This window comes from Musca vetustissima, unplaced genomic scaffold, assembly GCF_032173495.1.
Source record: "Musca vetustissima isolate MV318-11 ecotype Yass unplaced genomic scaffold, APGP_CSIRO_Mvet_v1 utg1439, whole genome shotgun sequence".
NCBI lineage: Eukaryota > Metazoa > Arthropoda > Insecta > Diptera > Muscidae > Musca > Musca vetustissima.
Window position 1 is genome coordinate 33,209 of NW_026882330.1, and position 23,089 is coordinate 56,297.

Here is a 23,089-nt window from a genome sequence, read left to right on the forward strand (position 1 = left end):
TAAAAAATCATATATATAGTCAATGTTACTTGTTAAGATTTTAATTGTTAAGACTTAATAGTTTCCTTATATCGAATATTTCCTTTATCCTTTGCATGTATCCGCATACATATATGGATATACGCACAAATTACAAACAAAACCAATGTGTAAGTCTTTGTAAGATCCAAAAAAAAAAATTAATAAAAGGTATGCCTGTTTTTAAAACTACCATAAATAATAAACTTTAGTTAACAAGCAAATGTGTGTATTACTCTTAAAAAAACAACAACTACAAAATATAAAAAGAAACCAAAGATATAAAAAATAAAATCTAAAAAAAACATAAATATGAGTTTTTTGTATTGTCAACAACAAAAACTATAAACTAAAACTTAACCTAACTTTTTTATATATATTTGAAATATAAGCCAAAGAATTGTTAAACCAAATAAAATGTTTTTCTATTTATTAAGTTACCGGAGAAAACGAAGCCAATAAAAACAGTCAACATACCAATTGACGGTCATTGGGGGCGCCAATGAATGGCTTAAATCATTGCATTATGTCTTCATTGGCCCTACAACCCACTACTATACATAACAAAAAAACAAACCCACCCACCCATTTTAACACTTCTGACCTGCAAAAGTAACAAAAAACAAGCCACTCGATTCATTTTTTCCGATTTTAAAAAGTTAGTAAAAAAATAACCCTTAAACAAATGAAACTAAAAATATATTTAAAATAAAGATGAAATAAATTCCTTAATACGAAAAAATTAAGAATAAAAAAGAAGAATAATTGTAACCCATATTTAAACTGAAAATTACACAATAAATAAAAAACAAAAACACTAACATCGTAGATGAATGAACAATAAACGATTGTAGTTTTTATTATAAAAGGAGATTATAATAATAATTAATATTTAGGAGATGATATGGACCAAAAACAGTTTTTTCTGTTTTTCTGGACGCTCAATTATGAAATTTTACACACAGATAAGGGCTTGGCCGAAGAATAAGCATATTTGATAGGGTTAATATTTAATGGGTCCAATGGACATAGACTTTTGTGTAAAAATGACAAAATTTGTATTCTATGGCATATATGGACATATACCCGAAAAGTTGATAGTATATCCTAGAGGAGTGGTTAACCTTTAAATAGATAGCATTTTTTTGTGCTATCTTGTCAGATGCAGGAGTTTTTCTTAAATGCTTACAGGTATCTACGTATTCTGATATTGTTTAGTATTACTATTACCACATTAGAGGGTATACATTTGGAGCTGATGGCAAGGATATTTTGCAGGAAAGTCCGGTTATGGTCATCTAGTCGCTCTAGACGCCACAACTAATCAATATTTAGCCACCTGGACAACTAATCAATGTGTAGCGGATCAAATGGAGAAGACCTGATTCGGTAAAGATGACGCAGAGAAACTGGTCGGCCCTGTCCAACTATAATGCTCCGCTCACTGGTTTATAATTATTTTTAAATTTTCACCTCAAAATTTTTTTTTACACAATTGGTCTGTTCCCATACTGCAAGAATCTACTACTTTTAACTACGATAAAAAAAATTGTAAAATATAGTAGATTCTTGTAGTACTGGAACAGGCCAAATTAGAACAGAACAGATTTTTAATTATTTCAAAAACGTATCATTATTTCTTTTAATAATTTGACAACAACATTGCCCGATCACCACAACGGACGTCAACACCGAAAGGACGTCAAGGCTACAAAAGCAAATTTTAGAGCCGGAATTTAATTAAAGGTTTTTCGATTCTGGATACTGTAGTTCTTCTCATAGAAGACCAGTAGGCATTCTATTAGAGTATCAATATCTATTCTCCTGGAAATTCAAATCTCATTATATTCTTAGAACAGATGGTCGTCCAATAAGTTTTCCCTTTACATTTCGATTAGATTTTAAGAAAAAAAAAACAAATTACTTTAATTAATAGCTTTACATGAAATATTTATATATTTTACTTTGTATTATCATAACACAATATTTTAAACTTACAAACCCCCCTTACAATGTCTTAATAATATCCTTGACAATGGAACGAAATAGTCCGGTCAATGTACATTCATAACGTCGCAGTGACAATTGACGCAAGGCCAAGAGTAAAGAACCAAAACGCAACCAATTTGACTGTTGAGCTGTGTAGCGGGCCAATGCCAACAATGCATTGTTGCTGTAGGACTCCAAGAGTGAGGCACACTCCGAATTTAAGGCATATTCTAAAAAAGTAAAATGAATATTATACCAAGTTACCACAACAATTATCTCCGCCTCCTCCTTACCCCTGCGGCATAGAATAAGCGTCTCAAGAAAATTCAATTCCATTACATCGGCGTTGATTTGTTTCGCTTCGTTGATGATGCGTTGCAAGGCCACATCACCGCAGGCTTCAAATACGGCCGAGATGTCGAGTGTCCAGTGGGATGCCCTCAACACAAAACATTCACTCCAAACCAAATGTAGAATGGCCTCCTGTTGACAGCGGGACAGTGTACGGAATTGTTCATTGCTCTTGGCCTGACGTAAACAGGTTACCAGAATTTGAGCCAACATTTGAAAATTGAAAGCACTTTCATTTGATTGTGGTGACAACGATGAACTGCTCAGCCTGCTCGAACACGGTGATGGGTCCGACGATGACATCGAATAACAGTACATCACTCTTGAAGAATAACTTAAACGTTTTGTGGTGTTGACTTTTACAACTGATTTTGATGCTTCCGGTGAATAATTTAAAAAGTTCGTTGCATTTTGATGCCTCGGACCTCGTTCTTCTTGCACGGCCTGGACATTCATGCCCACCTTCAGACATTGTTGAAATCGACAAAATGGACACCAATTCCTTCGGGCCTTATCAATGATACAGTTTCCTTTTCCGGCTATACAGCTGTAGGCGGTTATGTTGCCCTTGCGGACACTGCGCTTAAAGAAACACGAACAGCCATCACAACAGATGACCCCATAATGTTTACCCGAACTTTGATCGCCACAAACCTGACAGAGTAACAACTTTTGATGCGACAAATCCATATCCGTTAAAGGATATTTTAATCCGCTTGTTTGTGTTTTATGTGCCATCTTCGAGCTTAGACTGAAATATCCTCCGCTCTTTGCTAGAATATTTATAGACATTTTAGCCACAGTTGAATCGCTGGCTGACCGTTTGATTAAATATTTGCTTATCACTTGGTTTTGTTAACCGCCAATGCATTGGTCAAATAATTCGATACACGTGACAGGTCATGTCAAAGGACGATGAGTTGGCACAAATGATATGCAAATCAACAAATCAAATGTTTAGGTGTTACGCCTTTTATTGACCAATTATATGGCCACCAAGTCGTACTCTGTGTATGATTTCGATTTGATGACCAATGTTGGGGTGGTGTTGACGTTTTCGGGGAAGGCATGATTCTTGTGTTAAAAGAAAAAGGATATTTATTATATAGACAACTAAAACTGAATAATTGTTACTTATTTTATTTTTCTAAATTCAATAACGAATTTGCATAGTCAACAATTCTTGAGCATTTTGAAGCAAGTATATGACGTTGCTCACGTATACTCCACCCTATTATTCTGTTATCCTCCAATAATTGTCTGAGGTTAACAATCAAATCGACACCTTAACACTTAAACGGTAAACTCATTCTGCTAGTTAAATAAACTATTATCTGTTATCGTCATTGGTGGATGTGGGTGTGGAAGTGGAAATGAACAAATCTATTTATTGTTGAGTTGAGGTAAACATTGAATGACCAGAAACTTTTTAACAAATCCTAATTGATAAATACTTAGAATGTCATAATTGTAATAGGAAGTAAATAGACAGATTAAAGAAATTTCTAAAAAAAAGTATTATATTTGGGTGGGAATCAGAATTTTAGAAGGATCTAAGAAAAACATGGCTGTAAAATACATAATTGTACTGTAAAATACATAAACGTAAACAGGAGACAATTATCATTTTTTATATTAATTACAGAGGTAAAGTTTTTTCTTTAAAGTCTCTAAAGTCCACAAATAATTGATATTTAAATATTAACTTTTTAACACTAATCAAATTCAAATTCGAAAATTATAATTGCAATTAACCAAAATTCGAATATTTCATTTGAATTTAAAATTATTATTAAAAATATATTTGTATTTAAAATTATTCTATTTGTATTCGACAAAAAATCCAAACTTTTAATTAGAAAATTGCAATTTGAAGTAAAATGATCAAAAGTTATTAAAATAGTAATTTTTAAACCAATTTCACTTTTAAGTCCTCCCTCTCTGTGGAAGGTGTCAGTTTCTACATTGGATACAGTTTGTGTTATTATGAAAAATAACAAATGTGTAAAAAATAGCAATATATGTAGCCCTTTAAAACAATACAATTAACATGAAGTGTCTTCAATAATCTGCTATAATCTTTTATTAATAGAAATTGTTTTCGATTTCGGCACAGGAAAAGTTTAGTTTAAGTTAAGTTATTTATTCAAATTGATAATCGAATGATGTATTTAGTACTTCAAAATGTTTGAAATTAATTTTAAAAATATAAAAAATTGAATTTTCAAATAATTTTAACGACCTAGGTAGTCTCCAATGTGGCCGATAACCGCTTTTATCGATAAAGTTCATAAGATGTGAACCGGCCTATAGCTCCAGTCGATTTCGCCAAAATAGGGATTACGTAGTCTAGCGCAAAAGTCGACTTTAAGACCTTAAGACTTTTAAATTTTTTTTTCTCTTTAAATACTGAAGGAAGGTCCTCCTCCAGCTTGTCCACTTTCTTTTAAAATTGAAGGTATAGGACCATAAACCATATGTAACGAGATTTTCTTATATTTTTCGTTTAGTTCGATAGATGAACAAACTGGACTTTACAATTTTTGTCTTGGTGTGAAAAGTCGACTTTTTGATCTTCCGATTTTGTGGAACCTGTTCAAAATCGATTTTCAACTTTTACTGATTAATGCAAATTCGACTAAAAATTTCTTAATTGAAACCCCTTTCCATCATTTAAACTTTCTTTATATTTACGTAGGCTACAAAATCCGTTCGATTTAAAATGTCAATTCAATAGCATAAAAGTCAAGTAAATCGTATTCGTTAGGCTATTGACATTTAAGATCGAGTGAATTTCATAAAGAATTTCAGTGTGTGTCTCTACTAAATTTTTGATTAAAAGTTGATCTATAGGTACCTATTTATAAAATAATAAAAAAATTAACGCCGTCGATTAACAACGTAAAGCCGTCGATACAGTCAGTGTGGCTCGGTTTTCTAAGTGGGGTTCTCATTTAATCTTCATCCCACCTCATTCGTAAACAATTCGGTTCTCATTTTATCTCCATCCCACCTCATTCGTAAATTTTCGTTTAAACCACTTTGACTTCTTCTTTATCGGTCATTGTGCCTTCTTCTCCCATTCGTTAGCAGGCGGAACGTTTTTAATTTTTTCTCTCCTTCACTAAGGTACATCTTTGTTTGTTTTGATTCATCCACGTGCGGATGCGGTGGATGCGAGTGCTTCTAGTGAATTAATTCCCAGCCTACTCTTTAAGTCTAATCCTCCATTATGACCAATTCCACCGAAATTAGTCACAGTTATAGGGAAAATGCATGTGAATTGGAGCTGCATGTTAAGAAGGCCAATAGAGAAGCTGCGGGTGGTCCCACTGGTAGGTTTGTGGAGAATATAAGAAATTGTGATATTTTCATAGAAGACTACCATGTCCTTATCTACTTGGATGTACAGCTGTACAAGTAAGCTTAAACAAAATTAATTTTTAAAATTTACTGTAATTGATTATTGTGTCTCCACCAATTCCAGATTTCGTTCAGCACGTCGTTTTGATCTAAAGGACTTAAAAAATATTACATTCAAATTTAATTCCAAAGACAATGTACTTACTGTTAACCTTCCCTGCTTACCGCTAACTGAGGAGGAACATCCCGAGAAAAACTCGGAAGAAAATAAAACAAAGATTGTAGAACGTCCCTTAGATTTGTGGAAATTGAAGAGAATCACCGATAACTGCCTGCTAAAAATTGATGATAACGCGGAGCTATTGCGGCCCGAGGGATCATATGGTTATGGATTTGCTAGTAAATTCCATGGACGAATAAGAAGTTTTGACGTATGTTTTGGAGCATTTCAACTATTGGGCTTATACCTTAACTAAATTTGTTTATTACAGTGTGATTTGGACACTATTTCTCGCATGCCTGAGCCAGATCGAGTGAGCCCTCTGCAACGTCTAATAGACAGAGATATTGATGAAATGAAAAACTTTTGTCGTGATCAATACAAATTGAATTTCGTAGAGTTACAAGTTCCTGATGGTCTGGATAATCCCATGCAATATACATTTAATTTTAAAGGTATGACATTATTTCAATTATTATATTCCCATTGTCACTTTAATGAGGACGTTGTACCTTAAATGAATCTTCAAATGATTTCGTTCGTATTTGAGAATGAAAAAATTGCTCTCTCGGTGATGTCACATTTCAAAAACATCTGTATTCGTTAAGCTTTTAGCAAATTAAATTCAAATCAAATTACTTTTTTCGATAAAAACCTCAATTCAAGTGCTCTGGATCTGAGCAGTTCAGTTATGCAGTGAACTCTATATAATGGGGACATCCAATACAGTGAACTCTCATGTTAACACTCAAACTGACATTAAAGTATTGAAAATCGAAAATGTGAACAAATTCGAAAATATGAACTACTCCGGCATTAATTAGTTCATAAATTAATACCGTGGAATTACAACATACATATTTTCAACATTTCAGATAATACACTAGAACGTGATGAAGAATATTTACTACACAACCTGACGTCCAAGCCAGAGCTAATGGAAATGCCTGACCAATATGACCCCATGGAAATTGATTGCGGGCTCATAAGTATTTTATTGGCTATATGCTATGATGTTAGGTATGATATTGTTAGAAAGTCATATTTCTATTATATTTCATTCCATAATTTACCACTTTCAGATTTACATCGAATGAACCAAACTGCGAATCGGCATGGACTCGTAGCATTTTGTCCGCCACGTTAACCTATTTCGAGCCATTCACCTCACTAAAATCTGTCGTCATTAGTTTTATGAGACGTTCCCTTATCTATCCTTTATATCGCAATTATGAACTTAGCAGGCAATGCGTTGAAGATTGCGTAGCTGCATTGCAAAATAATTCCCAATGGATCCTCAAACAACTACTAATTACTCATGATTGTTTTAGCCTTAATGAACGTTCGGTATTCAATCATTATTACATTGAAGATTACATACGTTATGTTTCAAATCGAGAAATTTGCTCAAGTTCTCATCTGCAAATGTTGGCACATAACTTAAAAAATGTTTTATTCGATGTATTCAAAAAGAATTTGGGCTTGGGACTGCAAGAACTGGAAACGGAATTGCTGAAGGAATTGATAACCGATATTCACATTGCTGCTAGTTCGACAAGTGAAGATGAGTCTGTCGAAACGGAATCGGATACTTCTAGCAGCGACAGCAGCGATGATAGTGATAGTGACAGTGATGGTGATAGTGTAATAGAACAGAAAATGGGAAGTTTAAAATTGTAGGATCGCAGTTATGTAAGGTGGGTTATCGTTTTTCACATACAGTTGAAAATCCAACGGTGTATATCAATGAATATATAACAGTAAAATAATATTAATGCATATTTTTTCAAAATAAATGGTTATTTTTATAAATAGAACAATGATGCATTTTTCATTGAAATATACCCTTGTTTATTTCGACAATAAAATCGATTTTTTTATTGTAACTTAAAATAATTTTATTCCCAAAGCATATACCTCATTATTTCATTATTATGATATGTTTTACAGGCAATACAAATCAATTATTCATTCATTACATATCTTAAGAAAATCAAATTTCGTTGCTGTATTATATTTGGATAAATAGTTAATCACCCCTATTCTGTATGTCGTCGTCGACACGAAACGACGTCGAAGAGAGTCGTCTTTTGCAAATTGGTATTCCCTATGTCGTTGTCGACATTTATCGATAACTATTGAAACATTTTTGGTATTCCGTAACAATGTGTGACGACGACGATGTCGAAGATTTCTTCGTCATAGTTTTTGTTGACGACTGAAGCGTTTGAACTTTTTTTTTTGAAATTAAAAAAAAACATGACCGGACAAGAACAGGATATATCATTCTAGAATCTATTCAATACTTAATGCAAAATAAAGTGTAAATAAAGAAAAATATATGGGATCTATATATAAATCTAAACCGATATTTACCAATGTCAATGTCTATGTGGAAATAAAATTTCATCCCAATTGGATGGATTTGTTTTCCAAATTTCATCCCGTTCGGATCATAATGGTGGCATGTAACTTGTTTAAAATAATACATGAATGGAGGGACATGCATAAATCGACTGAAAAATAATTCTATGTACATACTATATACTAAAAAGTAACTATGGGTCTATCTCGTTTCTTTTTGGTCGTTGCAAACACATTTACCAAGACATAATGCCCTGTGCCACAGTGCGGTGAAGGATACAAACACATTTTTGCCCGAAAATATGCAACAAAATTTTTGTTTTTATTGATATTATCGATAAATAGTCGACATCGTCGCATGAGTGTTACAGAATACCAAATCAGTGTCGAAGTGATGTCGATGTCGATGCGAAGTGATGTCGAAAGAGAAACGTCGTCGACAACGACGACGACTTACGGAATAGGGGTGAATGAATATGTCATTTTCAAAATAACCATGGACTAGCATTTCCAAAACTAACAATTTCTCAACAATATTTTCCAATAGAATGCGGAATTTTTTAAGTCGTTGCTGGTATGACAATATGGAACACTAATGAAAGAATCTAGGTAAGAAGGTATTCTAAAATGAATTGTATTTCTTAGTAGTGCTAATTTTGGCGATATTGCGGAAAGATAAATAAGAAACATTCTTGCTATTCGCTTAACAACACCACTCTTCATAGGTGGACATCTTATTATCCTATTCCAAAAATGTTTGTAAGGGACTATTGTATAACAATGCTCAAATAATCAAATATCCTCTACGAACAATGTCAATGATAAAAATTTCAAAATCTGCAAAACCAAAACGTGATGAAAATGAATGAAACTATCTTCTACAACATTCTGCCGTCAGCATTGCCCGACGACTGTCGCATTAATCTTTTATATAATTTTGATATTTATTAGACGAGAATTTTAAACGTATTGCCATTTAAAAAGGAGTAAATATCATTCCATTATGCGTAGAATACAATGACCAAGTTAAAACCAGAATTTATGTTGGGTTCTCACTCTTTTAAAATTTGACTTTCAAATCTTGTTTTCCCGCAGACTATTCCTTTTTGTATTTCCGGTAATTTCATTAAAACACTGTTAGATTATTTTTGGATGGTTTTTTTTTATTATTATTTCGAACTTAGATTTAATTGTCGTTTGCACGTGTAAAACTAAGCAAAAGTAAAGCTAAAAATTATACAATGCCTTTCATGTGGTTAAAAATAAAGTAAAAAAGGAGGGAGTTATACCATGATTGGAATAAATACATGAATTCGTTCATTTTTTGGGGAAGACAAGTAGATTGATAGACATACAAAAATAATACAGATTTAATAGAGATTTATATACAAAAAATCATATAAAAAACAAAGATATGAAACTGAAAATGAACATTATACTTAAGACTATTAAGAGTTATTATTTTTTGTTTTGTTTTTCTTCTCTTTTTCTAAATAATGGCTTTATTTTCTGTTTTAGGACAAAAAACATTACAGTACACATTGTTTGGCCAATTTCATATTTCTTTTTAGGTTTATTCGTTAATTACATTCTGGCACTTTACTACAGCTATTATTTTTTTATTTTAATTTCATTCACTCTTCATTTTTTTCATTGCTTGATTTTTAGATGATTTGGATATGGTTTAACCAATTGTTGTTCTCTATTGTTCTTATTTATTTCGAATTACAAAAAAATTGCTATGTAATTATCATAATTATATATTATAGTATATATGTATGTGTATATATATATATATTGGGAATTCGTTTCTTAGTTTTCGTTTTTAAATATTTACATTAAAATTTGTTTTTCAAACCTATTTACTAAGACACAACTAGGATTTCATGTTTTTGATTTTGAGTAGAAATAATAGAAATACGATGACAAAAGGATTTCCAGGAAATCCACTTATTTATCGTTTAAAACCGCTACAGATCTGCAAGGAAGTAAAAAAATATTTAATTAAAATATCATGTTAATTTGTATAATATTTCAACTTACTCATTGTCTCTTGCTGAATATCAACCTTGTACGATGGATTATCATAGGCGGCATCACTCTTACGGGGTGGGGTTATGGAAGCGGTTTGATGGACACGCCTTCTTGTCAGTATCAGTAATAACACTAAAGTCGACATAATAGCTAAAGCTGCAACAACTGAAACAACCACCAATGGTCCATAGTAATCTCCCACAGGCTGATCGACACCAGCATGTAATAGTTTACCTAGAGGAAAACAAATGGCGTTAAAAGTGAAATCAAATAGTAATGAAATTAAATGAAATCCCTAATATCTGGAAAATTAATTTAAAAATATTTTCTTGTCTGTATACACTAAATTAGTTTTTATAAAGAACTTCATTATTACCAATGTCTCCAAAGAAGGCTTGAATCCTTTGGTAAGCAGTTAAAACTTTAGAAAAATTACATTAACATCTTAAATAGAATTAACATATCGAATTCCCAATATTTTTCAACTTACCAGTTTTACCCGGTGCAGCATTGCCACCTGGTTTGGTAATGAAGTTGACAACATTACTCTTCTTAATCTTGCCATTGGTCATGTACATCTCCAACCATAGACGATATTTAGTGCCAGGTTTCAAATCCATAATCAGTGTACCCGTTGAGCTGTCTCTCTTGGCTACCTTGAACACACTTGAGTCCTCCTTACCCGAATCACTTTGATATATAGCTCTATAAATATTGACATATTTATCTTCGGGATATGGTACACCACTCCATGTAACTTCAACACTTTGGGCCTTGATCTTGGTAACATTGACGGTAACATCGAAAGCAAATACATCCACCTTTGGACTAGTGCGAACCTTAATCATATGACCAGCTCTCATCTCAGCACCATGGCCAGGGAATGGTATGTAGTAGAGACCGATTTCATAGCCAGTATCGGGTTGCAGATTCTCGATGGTGTATGAGGTAAGGGAACGATGTATCAGCGGCGAGGATGAGTAAATCATGCCAGTCAATTCCTTATATCTCAACTGGATACCATCAACATAATCCAAGTGATCATCGGAAAGTTTCTTCCACGTCAAATGCAACCAAGTCGAGTTACTTTCGCTGACATTCAATTCTGGGTCTTCAACAGATTTGAAGATATCTTGGAAGTCGGGACGATAATCGGATGGTGGTGGAGGTGGGGTAATCGTTCTTTCGGCAGGTGTTTTGACAGTGTAAATTGAGCTTGTGGGCTGGGAATTCAAATCTCTCAAAATTAGAGTAATTTTGATTTTGTACAACGAATTTGGTTCCAAACCAGGCAAGTCGAATTCCATTTGCGATGTGGCAATTAAGTCTTCTGGTGGGGCAAATATTTGTTGTTCCCACTTAGAAGTGTCGTTACCAGGTCCATTGGTATAACGTAATTCCACGCGGCCATGTAAATTAACATAGACTTGGGGAACGGTGAAGACAATGCGAACCGTGCGGGCATCAATGGCTTCCAGAGTGTGTACTTCAATATCGGGTTGTAAGTTATTGAAACCTGAATGAATGGAGGAAATAGTAAGGAATTAATATGATTTACAACTTATATTCGCTATATCACTGTTGGGGGGTCTGGACTCCAAACTAAAAGCTTTTCTACAGGCAAATATTTCGGGTAACAATGGAAGGGGCTTACCACTCCCACTAAGTGGTCTCACTTGTGTATTTACAAAATGTTAATGTGTGTGCTGTGGTGTTGAGTTGTGTGTGTGTGTGTGCAGAAATGTGATTGATGTGGAATGACCATCACCCATGTTCAATGAAAGTAGAGCAATAGAAGTGGTTTTTTGATTTGGAATTAGTAACAACTACTCAATGGGTTGAATGCAATGGAAATGTGGAAGATTAATGCAAAGTATTGATACAGATAGAGACAGAAAGAGAATTAGGGGTTTAAAATCAACCTGTTTTTTGGGTCTTCGTTACAGCACCATGCTCCGAAGATTGTGTCTGCAGACCGTTAGCAGTTGTTGTTGACGCATGTCCGGCATTATGGCCGAGATGAGTGGGTACTGGACCCACACCGGGTATAACAGGATAACCACCATACGAAACCGGATGGCCATCGACAATGGCAATACCATGACCTGGCGGTGGAGGTGGTAGGCCACTATGAACAATGGGGACATATTGAGGCGCCTGTCCTCCGGTACCACTTGTGTTGACATGCACAAAAGGTCCTTGGGGTGCATTTGCACCATTCTGTATGGCTGGATTGACATTTTGCTGTAGATGTTGTAGAATGTGTTCGATACGAACATGTGGTGGTAAATTTGATTGACCCAACTTGCCGCCACCTGGTACTCCTGCTCCTATTATATTAAACAGATCCGATTGACTTGTGGGTGCTGGAGGTTTGCCTTGAGGTATACCATTGGGATTTAGATCATATTGTTCATACGGATTAAAGGCTTCGTTGTGATAGAAAGGCCCATAAGGTCCTTGTGGGCCAGGATGTTGTGGTGCCAGATTTTGATTGTAATTCACACTGTCATATGGCGAAATGGCCACTCCACCGGGAGTTAAATGAACAGGAACATAACCAGGTCCTAGACCGGGATGCTGATGCACGGGTATATCATCCTCTTGCTGTTCGTGGACATCATATTTGACATCATTTTGTTGAGGTTTAACTGGAACGGGAGCTTTCTTCCCATGTTTATCATGTTTTTCGTGTTTCTCATGTTTTTCAGTTTTATAATCGAAACCGAAGGGTGGCGCCGCTGCACTACCTTTAGGGGGCTTACCATCCAATGTGGGATAGAATGCATTTGTTGTTGTTGGCTTCTTTTCTGTTTCGTCGTTGCTAACACCAATAGTGGCGGCGACAGATTCATGTTTTTTGTTGGCATTTTCCATTTGTGGGTGTTCTGAAGGTTTGGCCGTGAACATTTGTTTGTTTATTTTTTTTTTGTTTATGTACAAATGCAAATTATTTTAATGAAGCGCATTAGTTTTTAAAATAATGAATAATTATGTGAGTGCAGAATACAAATAATTAAGATAATTTCAATAATAAATTTCACGTTTTCGGTTACCCGATACATTGAAATTATCCATTATTTAAAAAACGTAAATAGATAAAAAATAAGAAGGCAGGAAACAAAATAGGAGAGAGGTTTCGTAATTCAATTAGTTTTTTTAAGATCAATTAATGACGATTATTTTTAGAGGAAAGGCAAAGACAGGGTAATAGAGCGAGAGAGAGCATGATTTACGTATGAAAATGACCTGATGGATGCTTGACATTTAATGAAACTACAATAGACATTATGACATGGCGTTATCATGCTTGATCCGTTTTTAAATTCAGGCAGACGCGGTTTCTGATAATAAGAAATTTGATCGGTGTTCGAGTCTTTCTTCTTTTCTTTGTCACACTTAAATGTTTACCCACAACAATAGCAATATCATTGCTCTACTCAAACAAAGCATATCCAATTTGGTCCTCGGACCTTTTTCAGCATATTAGTGAAAATATTAAATAGAAAAACAACACATTCAAAGTGAAAAGCGTCATTCATTTCATGCACCCCTTGAAAGAAAAGCTCTGAAATGTTGTTTTTGCAACTGTCATATTTACCATTGTGTCCCAAGTGTTCCTGTGAGGCTTCCTCCTCTTCCTCATCCTCTTCGTGCTGTTGGCCACCGTGATAGGGTCTCTCAGTTTGATTGGGTATCGGAGCACAAGCCCAATGTTTGCAACATTCATCGTCGGGTATGGGTAATAGGCGGGCCTGTGCCCGATGACAAGGTAAATCGGCGGGTGGCAAAGCCAAAACGGGGGGACAAGCTGGACGACATTCTACTTTACCGTTTTCACAATAACAATGTTGGTCACAACCTATGGGAATGTTATGTCGGAATGCATATTGCATATGGAAGTTAAGGGTTAGTAATTGTTCACACAAATTATATGATCGGAAAGCTTATGCCAGCCAATGAAAGCTTGGTGTATGACTTACCGGTTAGATTGGTGGGTATTTGGGACCAATTCTCAAATTCTTCACCACGATATTCGCAGGTGCCATTGTCGACGCAACGCATACTATCTGGACAACAATTGGGTGCAATGGGTTCGAAGTTGGCCGGTTCAGGTTCCCAGCGTAAACAATGTGGGTTCAGAACGTCCAAACCAAATGAGGTGGGACACTGCAATTTGGCACAGTGAACCCCCTCGGCGGTACACAAACACAACTGTTCACAGCCATCGTGAAATTGTTTACCTTCAGCATACATCTGGCCCTTATATTCACACGAACCCTGACCGCCAGCACCATCGATATCGCGGGCCTCTTGGAAGCCATAACCATCATCACCAATGGAATTGTGGGCAGCCGATGGTGATGGTCTTTGTTCGTGATCATCCAATGTGACATCGCAGAATTCCAGCTGGCAGCATACGTCTTTGGGATCTTTAACGAAGACACACTTGTCGGGACGAGTGTGGTTGCGTTCGGGGCAACGGGGTTTGCAGTTCATAATGCCGCCCTCATCACAATGGCAAATTTGTTCACATCCAATTTCCAGACGCTCACGGAATTTATAAATACCACCATTGAAGAAGCAGTCGGGACGTGTTTTATGTATGGATGCTGCATTTGTGTATGTGTTGTTGATGTTGTTGTATTGGTTCGTATTGGTATTTAGAAGCAATGCAAATGATGACATGAAATGAAAATTACACAGATACAAATAACGTGAATGTGTGGAACTAAACGAATCTAAAGAGTAGCCTACAACTACATACACTTGTATTGTAGAAGTTATAATAAAGGCATCTAAGGTTAAAGAGAACCCCCCTCTCTTCTAACGATATTGTCTACTGTTGTTGTCGCTGTTCAAGTACCTACCATTCATAGCTTCATCAGTATGCATTGTAGACTGTGTGGGCAGGAAGCCTTCTTCACTTGTAGAACATTCCATTCGGCTGCAACATTCGTCATCTTCGACATCAATTTCACGGCATTTCCTTGTCTCGTCTTCGTCAGCCATCATCGTTGCCATTGTGCCACGTTTAAAGGTTTTGCCCTGGCATCGAGGTGAACAAATCCATTCACCACGATTACAAGTACAACGTTCATCACAGCCACGTTCCATATTTTCGCCATTCTAAAATTGGTGGGCATAGACAGACCGACAAAGAAACAAACAGAAAGACAGACAAAGAAAAAAAAAACAATCAGTACATAAATTTCAAAAATTGAACTCGTTACAGTTGTTTGGCTTTCTAAAGAATTGCATTAGATGGTGTTGTCTATTTTCTTAAGGGTATGTGAATGTGTGTGTGCAAATTGTTTAAAAATATTACTTTTTGTTGTGGTTAAACTAAAATTAGAAGGAAGAAAATTTCCAGAGCATGGCGTTTGTAGTCTGAAATTGTTTAAATAGAACTTGCGACAAAAACTGTTTAATCACATTCTGTCAACCATCCATAAAATTTGGATTTTTTCACTTGAATTTGTCATTATAATGATATCATTATCATTCCAGACTTAAGTTTGCAGTTTTTTGTGTGAGGAAAATTATTGTTAATGATAGAAAAATACTCGGTTAATACGAGAGAAAAAAAGACTTAAGACACAAACATATGTATGAAAGACGACGAATATACACTTTTACTAAGAATTCCAAAAGTGAAAAGATTTAATAAATATCTAAAATACAGAAGTGGGGAGTAGTCTTTTCCACAGATTGAGACCCAATTATAAGGAAATTTAGAATATTTTTGAGTGTTTATTTAGGGCTCATTTTAATGAAAGTTCTGCACAAGCTTAAAAACTTTGTAATAATAATCTTTATATCCTGAAACATGTATGTAAAATGTATTTTTTAATAATAGAAATTAATTGATATTTTGTGGTCATCTAATAATAGTACCCTGCAAGAATGGTTATGAATAAATATTCCTCAAAATGTGGTTGAGCTTTGTGATAATTTCCATATAAACTTTTGAAAGTTATTAAAAATCCAATGTACACTTGTTTTACTACAAGTTTTCATTTCATTATTTTTCAATAAATATTTGGCTAGTACAATTGCAATATTGGCAACTGTTGTTGTTACAGAATATATACTTCATCACTAGGTTAACATGTTACTTTATTTGGTTATAACAAATACCATTCTTGTCATTCTTTAAAATTTCGCGAAAAAGCAAAATTTTTAGAACCATTTTAAGTGAGTTCAGCAATTAATTCTATACACAAAAATAACCATTATTATTTTTATAAACAATCAATTAAATTAAAATAAAATAAATATTTACTCTCCCTAATCGTATGACAAAAAATAGTTGTTAACAACATATTTAATTGCCATGGCTAATTTATTGTTATGGGTTGTAGTGGCGTTGCGCGGTATTTCGATTATAATTTCAAATGAAACCTATAACCCAGTGAACCGTTTTTGTTTTAGTTGTACGGCATGGCGAAAGATAACAACTTAAGGTCATCTGCATCATCTCGCCAACACCAGAAAAAAAGACATGCAACAGTTTTCAGGCCATCTTTCATTAGCTGTTGTAATTGTTGTTACACATTTTGGTATTAGTCTGTCTGTGTGTGTGTCTCTAATTAGCTCTCGGCTTAATGATAAAATTAAGTTTTTTTTTTTTTGTTTGAAAATTTGAGCATGCAATGGTGTAATTAAGTTGAACACCAATACTATTACAACAACAGATAGAAATGTATATAAATGGTCATTGCTGTTGTTGTTGTCTAATCTGAAAAAGGCCGGTTAATGTACGTCTAAGATTGCACGTGTGGCATGCTATAACACCAGCTACACCAGCCAGTGTTGGCTCATTCACATGACGACAATTCATGTGTAATTTGTGTGTGTGGGGGGTATTGCATGTAAGTATGTGTGTGTGTTTGTGTATTGACCAATTTACAAAGAAAATCACAACGTCGTCTCCCCAGTGCAAAAGTGAAAGTAATTTTGTATTGCTTGGCGTTTTTTTTAGTTTTTTTTTTTTTTTTGCAAAAAGCCAAAAAAGAAAAACGCTTAGTAATATCACATCAATGCAAATATGCATGCACTGACTGGCTGAATTTTTATATATATATTTTTTTTGTTATTTGGTCAGTGGTAATATTTGTGTGTGTTGTTGTTGTTGCTTTGTTTTTCTGTGCAAGGTTTTTGTTGTTTTGCATTCCACAAACGAAAATCCACGTAAATATTTAATATTTAAGTTTCAGTCATGCGGTTTTTAGCAAATATTTTCTACCCCAACTCAATTAGTCTGAGATGTTGAAGTGTAATCAGAGTAATTAACCTAAATGTAAGGCAAAAATATCTGAACATAAAATGCCAATAGCAAAATGCGAGATATTGGCAAAGGTTTCGTTTGGGAGATAAGACAAACGATCGCAGCATACATTTGGAAAAAATGCCAAATAGTGGAGAGAGATATTATCAAATTACTATGCTAATTACTTTGCAGATTATTATGTAAATTTATAATTATGATTTGAGAATTGAAGAAGAAGATTTTTATATGAAAAATCAGTTTTAGATTATACTTTTTCAGCTCAGTTTAGATTTTTAATCAATATTGTCAAAACTCAATTTACCATTGTACATACAATGTTTTCAAAATACAAAATCCACAATTCATTTATAATCTAACGTCCTTGCATAAAATATATGTAAATCTGTAAAAATCTCTGAGTTCAGATATTAACGTTGATAAGGCAGACAATGAAAGACATCAACACTACGCAAGCAATACAAAAACACCACCTACTCACTTTAATCCAAACAAAAGTTGCTGAAATATGGGCACCCTACATAGGCGACCGGTTATGAGATCAGCCAGAGAATTTGTTTGATTGTTTCACTTCATATTTGGTTAGTTCGGTGTTCATTGTTTGTTTGTGATTTTTTTTATAACAAAAAATTTTTACTCTAATGCAACGTCGTAACCTAAGCAAATGCCTACATTACAATTTGAAATAAAGCTTTATTATGAAAGCAAACAAAAACAAAGACATAGAAAACAAGTGGAACAAAAAATAAACTGCACTCATTTTTTTTGTACAATATTGCAGACAGACGGGCGGACGGACGTTGTCTGATGGTGGAAGATTTGAAGCAGACTAAAATAAAATAAAAAAACAATACCATTATGGTCTGTTACCACCTTAAAGTTTTTGTTTTTGCCAAAGAAAACGAAAACACCAACAATTTAAACTAAATAAAAAAACACGAGCAACAAATTTTTAGTTCAGTTCAAAACCAAACGTATGCCATTCACAAATCAAATGTAAGCGAATGCTGCATTCACTTTTTTGTTTTGGCTTACAGTCTCCGCCAGCACCAGTCATGTGCTTTTATGGTGGGATATTGTCAACTTAAATCAAAAAACAAAAAATTGAAATACATAGAGAGAGTATAATCGATGCTAATCAATCGCATCTTTTATTTATGCATTAGAAAACAAAAGACTTAAGACACATACTTTGTCATCAATGAACATGGAACACACCCAGTTATGTTAATATTCTGGAATTTATAGTTTCAATCGATTGATTTTGGAATTATTTATTTCAACTTGATGAGACAAATATTAGCGTTATATTATATATAAGATACCTTTATATACCATTTGAAATGTTACACCAAAATCTTTGCTATTGAAGGTCAAAGATCAATTTTATTCAAAAATTAAATAATAAAATAAATTTCAGGTTTTGTATTAGGATACCTGTTATTTTTGGAAGTAGACTACTTCCGATTCTCAAATAAAAAGATGCCCATTTTATATAGAATACTTGCGAGGTTTTCTACAAAATCCAAATAAATTTGTGAATCATCTGACGCCCTATTACAATTTTATATATTTTAATGTGCCTGATTAAACGCTTTACCAACGCGTTGTGCGAAGATTCTTCCCCTATTTTGCTTTCCCTTCTTTACGATTATTATATTTATTAGATGAAATTAACGAACCTTCAGTAACTTTAAAGGCTGTTGGACATCAATGATATTGATGTTATGAATATTCAGATTTTAATAATGTAGAATTTAATTCTTACATGATTCCTTGCTTTCATTGCAAAACTTCGATTATTAAGGTCCGCTCGAAATAGAAAAAACTCACTAAAAAATCATTCAAATTATCAAAAGATACAGGCAAAATTCAAATAAATAACAATTAATTCACTACATTTATTTTTTTAAAGAAATTGCAATATTCTTATTATTGAATACCAAAATTGAAGATTTAAGACACACACACACATTCAACAACAATTACCCAATTCGCAATTGTTTAAAAATATAACAATTTTGAACATTTAACACGGAAATACATAACGGAACCCGTTACTCCTCTTAGCCAAAAAATAAATAAAAGTGTTAAATTTGTCTAATAATATCGTGTCATTATACCAAATAGGATATCTCTTCAACATGAAATCAAATCGAAATTCCTGTTTTGAATTCAACAGGGAAATGTAGTGGACAAACTAACATTTGGGTAAACTTGATATGTTGTACTCCATTTTGGCTTTTCCCCCTTGCACACGACATGGTCTATTTCCATTTTCATTTCCATTTTATTCATAATTCATAACATTAACACGTTTTACAACCCCGGCACACAAACAACATCACACCAAGCAACTGGTGAGCAGACAAACTATGGCCAAAGAAAAACTAGCTCAACAAGGAAACGCTTTTCAGATGCAGTGTAAATGAAAACAAAAAGAGGAAAAAAATACGAAATGAAAACCACAATTATAGTCGCAACAAAAACAGAGACACATATTACCAAAAAATGCAAAACTCCAGCGAATGCAATAAACAAATATAAATATTTTTTTTTCTTTTTTTATGCAAAAACTTATTTGTTGGTGGTATTTTAAACAGGAACAAATTTAAAGGAAGTGGAAAAACTATGGACTTTGAAGGAATTCAACAATATTATGTCTGCTTGTATGTGTCTTAAATCTTTTGTTTGTGTTGTGTGGAAACGAAACATGATGATTAATTATCGGATTTTATGATTGTTGATGGTGTTGTCATTTATTGATGATAGACTCTTCAGTAATCGACAATTTTTATTTGTATTTTATAAACAACGTTACTTAAATTGGATTTTTACAATGGTGTAAGAAAATCGGTTTATTGATTCGGCACTTCGATTTAATTCATATAAAAACTCTATTAATAATTTATCATCATGACGACAATATGCCTGTATCTTAAGTCTTTTGTCTTCGCATAAGTTGCAGTAAAGGAACTAGCGTACAAACTTAGTCAGTCAGGGTGATTCCTACTGATGAATAAAACACCACAATATGACAATTTTCCGTATATCACAAATAGCTAATACAAAAATATAGAGCTGCGTTTAAGGTTCAAATGCTGAGTGAAAAGAATTTTATCGGTATGTATTTCTTCAAATCATCTCAGATTTCTTCTATGGAATAATTTAGATATTTTATATTTTGTTTTCTCCTTTATTTCCTTTATTTATTTCCAAATACAAACAAATTGATAAACGCTAAATAGTTCCTTTTTTTGCATGTAGTGTATTGGGCATAAAATCAATGAATTAATAAATTACCATGACGACAGTGAGCTTGTGTCTTAAGTCTTTTGTTTTCACTTAATAGTCAACAAACACAACAAAAACAACATCCATCCTATCGTTTATCGATGCATAATTAATTTCCCTCTTATCATTGTAAATTCCATACAAAATACACCAGGGTCACTGTGGACGTCATTGAAAAATGAGTTTTTTTTTTTTGCAACGAAAAAGGAAAAACTACACTCACACACATATAACCATTAAAAAAATACTCCTATGTGTGTACCTTAGCTTTTAGTTGTTCATAACCTCCAACACACTTACCTTATAACTTTGACCATCTGCTAAACATTCACGATGCATTACATCGCCGGCTGCAGTAATTTCTGTTATTTTCATATGCGCCTCAGATGTAGAATCGACGGCGGCGGGTGTTGTGGTATCGGGGGCAGCCGTTGTGCTACTACTATCCATGCTATTCGCCATTGATGTGCTAGCCGGTGTTGTGGTGATCATCATATGATCTTCCTTGTGATTTTCGGAGACGGCAAAAACATTATGTTGTTGATGTTGTTCGTGTTGTTGTTGTTGCTGTGAATATTCCTGGCTTTTATTCTGTTGTTCATCATCCTCCATGCTGATATTGCTCAAGTCGTTGATGGCGGCGTTTTTCTGCTCATTTTGCGGGTCGTGTACCCTTTCGGTGGTGACAAAGTTATAATGATAATTCAGATGCGACAAATCATCCTCAGCCGATATGGAGGAGTCAACGGAACGACCCTCACCATTGAATACATAAACAGATGGCATTTCATGCATTTTTTCTGTGGTGCTGGTGGTAGAGGTCAACTCGTCGCCATCGCGGTGCATATGCTGACTGTGATCATGTGTAGCATGGTCGTGGCCATGTTCAGTTGGATTTTCATGCATGTGGTGTTGTAATCCTTCGATTATGCTTATAATTGGTCCCGCAGGTGTGGTGCTGGTCGTGGAATCCATGGTTGTGGGTGCCACACTATCTTCGGAATTTAAGTTGATGGCTCTGGCCCGGCCTTCGTTGGTTTCGTTGTGTATCATTGGCATTTCGCCTTCCATGACAGGTTTGGCTGTGGCTTCGTTCTCTTGACTGACAACAATTTCATCAGTATGGGTTTCTTCGAATGCTTTGGGTTTGTCGGAAGATTGAGTGGTTGTCGATGACACATCCCTGGAATCTTCAGTACTGGAGATCATTTGATAACCTTCATGTTCGGCCAAACGATCATGACTTTCAGATAGTATGTGAGCATGGTAAGGATCTTCAGTGTCCTCTAAGGACTTCATTGAACTGTCATTGTCTTTGTCTGTGGTTTCCTCGCTCTGGCTGGCAGTTATTAATGTAACGGGATGTCGGATATTATTCAAATCTTTGGCATCGGCATCATCAGGTTCCTGGGAAATTTGATTGAAATGTTCTTGGGTGTTGGTGATTGTAGTCATGGGCACATCGGTGGCAGTGACATCCATTATTTCTTCAGTCTTATGTTCGGGGGTATGTGCCATATCATGATCTATACCAGTTTCATGGTGGTGGTGATCGTGTTCATGATCATGATGTTGATGCTCAATTTGTTGATCAACCATTTTATTAGAGTCGGTGACTTCTTCTATTGGCTTCTTTTCGTCTGTTGCCATTTCAACCTTGCTTTCGATTTCATTAAAGCCATTGTGCTGCACACCTAAGTTTGTGGGCGTTGTGGTGGGTTCCGTTGTTGTAATCGGTTCAATGGTTGTCATTGGCAATGAAGTTTCTCCTTCATTAGTGGTCTCAATTAGATGATTTGTTTCCGTTGTGGTTGTAGAGGAGGATGAGGAGGTGGCGGCGGAAGATGTCTCTGCCTCTAATGTAGATGATGATGAGTGTTCATGGTGTGGCGGTGTCATTGTGGTTTCCATTGCCATTTGTGGTGGCATTGTTGTTTCAAATGACTTCGATGATGAATCTGCAAATGAATAAAATATATGTTTTTATGAATATTGGGTGTGTATAGTAAAATATAAATTGAAATTTTAATATTCAAAATGAAGAGGAGTTGAACACAATATAGACGTTATTATAGTAATAATGTACTCTCTATGAAGATGAGCTCAAAAATATATATTTCTTCATAACAAAATCTAAAATAATCGTTTATATTAATTAGTAATTT

General features: G+C 34.4%; 3 protein-coding genes across 3 annotated transcripts; 1 reads left to right on the forward strand and 2 right to left on the reverse strand.

Moving 5' to 3' along the window:
- Positions 1-2,025: 2,025 nt before the first annotated feature.
- LOC133328685 (nuclear receptor subfamily 2 group E member 1) lies at positions 2,026-3,048 on the reverse strand. The gene is made up of 3 exons (XM_061537228.1): positions 2,721-3,048; positions 2,301-2,615; positions 2,026-2,237 (listed from the first exon to the last, which is right to left on the reverse strand). Exons 1-3 carry the CDS (start codon positions 3,046-3,048, stop codon positions 2,026-2,028), a joined length of 855 nt encoding a protein of 284 aa, XP_061393212.1.
- Positions 3,049-5,590: 2,542 nt separating this feature from the next.
- Positions 5,591-7,621, forward strand: LOC133328687 (protein SHQ1 homolog). Its single transcript, XM_061537229.1, has 5 exons — positions 5,591-5,778; positions 5,846-6,152; positions 6,213-6,396; positions 6,817-6,961; positions 7,024-7,621. Exons 1-5 carry the CDS (start codon positions 5,591-5,593, stop codon positions 7,619-7,621), a joined length of 1,422 nt encoding a protein of 473 aa, XP_061393213.1.
- Positions 7,622-10,127: 2,506 nt separating this feature from the next.
- Positions 10,128-22,676, reverse strand: LOC133328688 (putative epidermal cell surface receptor). The gene is made up of 9 exons (XM_061537230.1): positions 21,421-22,676; positions 21,225-21,309; positions 15,211-15,469; positions 14,323-14,952; positions 13,941-14,201; positions 12,262-13,227; positions 10,830-11,855; positions 10,349-10,573; positions 10,128-10,283 (listed from the first exon to the last, which is right to left on the reverse strand). The coding sequence occupies exons 1-9, from the start codon at positions 22,674-22,676 to the stop codon at positions 10,276-10,278; spliced, it is 4,716 nt and encodes a 1,571-aa protein (XP_061393214.1). The 3' UTR covers positions 10,128-10,275.
- Between the last annotated feature and the right edge of the window lie 413 nt (positions 22,677-23,089).

What these genes read in the sequence shown, in the direction of transcription:
- LOC133328685 (XM_061537228.1), bottom strand. Translation starts at nt 3,048, where the DNA reads ATGGATTTGTCGCATCAAAAGTTGTTACTCTGTCAGGTTTGTGGCGAT. An exon ending in GGAAGCATCAAAATCAGTTG is followed by an intron (nt 2,616 to 2,720) that starts TAAAAGTCAACA and finishes GGCTGAGCAGTT; the next exon opens with CATCGTTGTCACCACAATCA. An exon ending in GCTTATTCTATGCCGCAGGG is followed by an intron (nt 2,238 to 2,300) that starts GTAAGGAGGAGG and finishes TTACTTTTTTAG; the next exon opens with AATATGCCTTAAATTCGGAG.
- LOC133328687 (XM_061537229.1), top strand. Translation starts at nt 5,591, where the DNA reads ATGACCAATTCCACCGAAATTAGTCACAGTTATAGGGAAAATGCATGT. An exon ending in TTGGATGTACAGCTGTACAA is followed by an intron (nt 5,779 to 5,845) that starts GTAAGCTTAAAC and finishes CACCAATTCCAG; the next exon opens with ATTTCGTTCAGCACGTCGTT. An exon ending in GCTATATGCTATGATGTTAG is followed by an intron (nt 6,962 to 7,023) that starts GTATGATATTGT and finishes TACCACTTTCAG; the next exon opens with ATTTACATCGAATGAACCAA.
- LOC133328688 (XM_061537230.1), bottom strand. Translation starts at nt 22,676, where the DNA reads ATGACAACCATTGAACCGATTACAACAACGGAACCCACCACAACGCCC. An exon ending in AATACCCACCAATCTAACCG is followed by an intron (nt 14,202 to 14,322) that starts GTAAGTCATACA and finishes ACATTCCCATAG; the next exon opens with GTTGTGACCAACATTGTTAT. An exon ending in AACGAAGACCCAAAAAACAG is followed by an intron (nt 11,856 to 12,261) that starts GTTGATTTTAAA and finishes CCATTCATTCAG; the next exon opens with GTTTCAATAACTTACAACCC.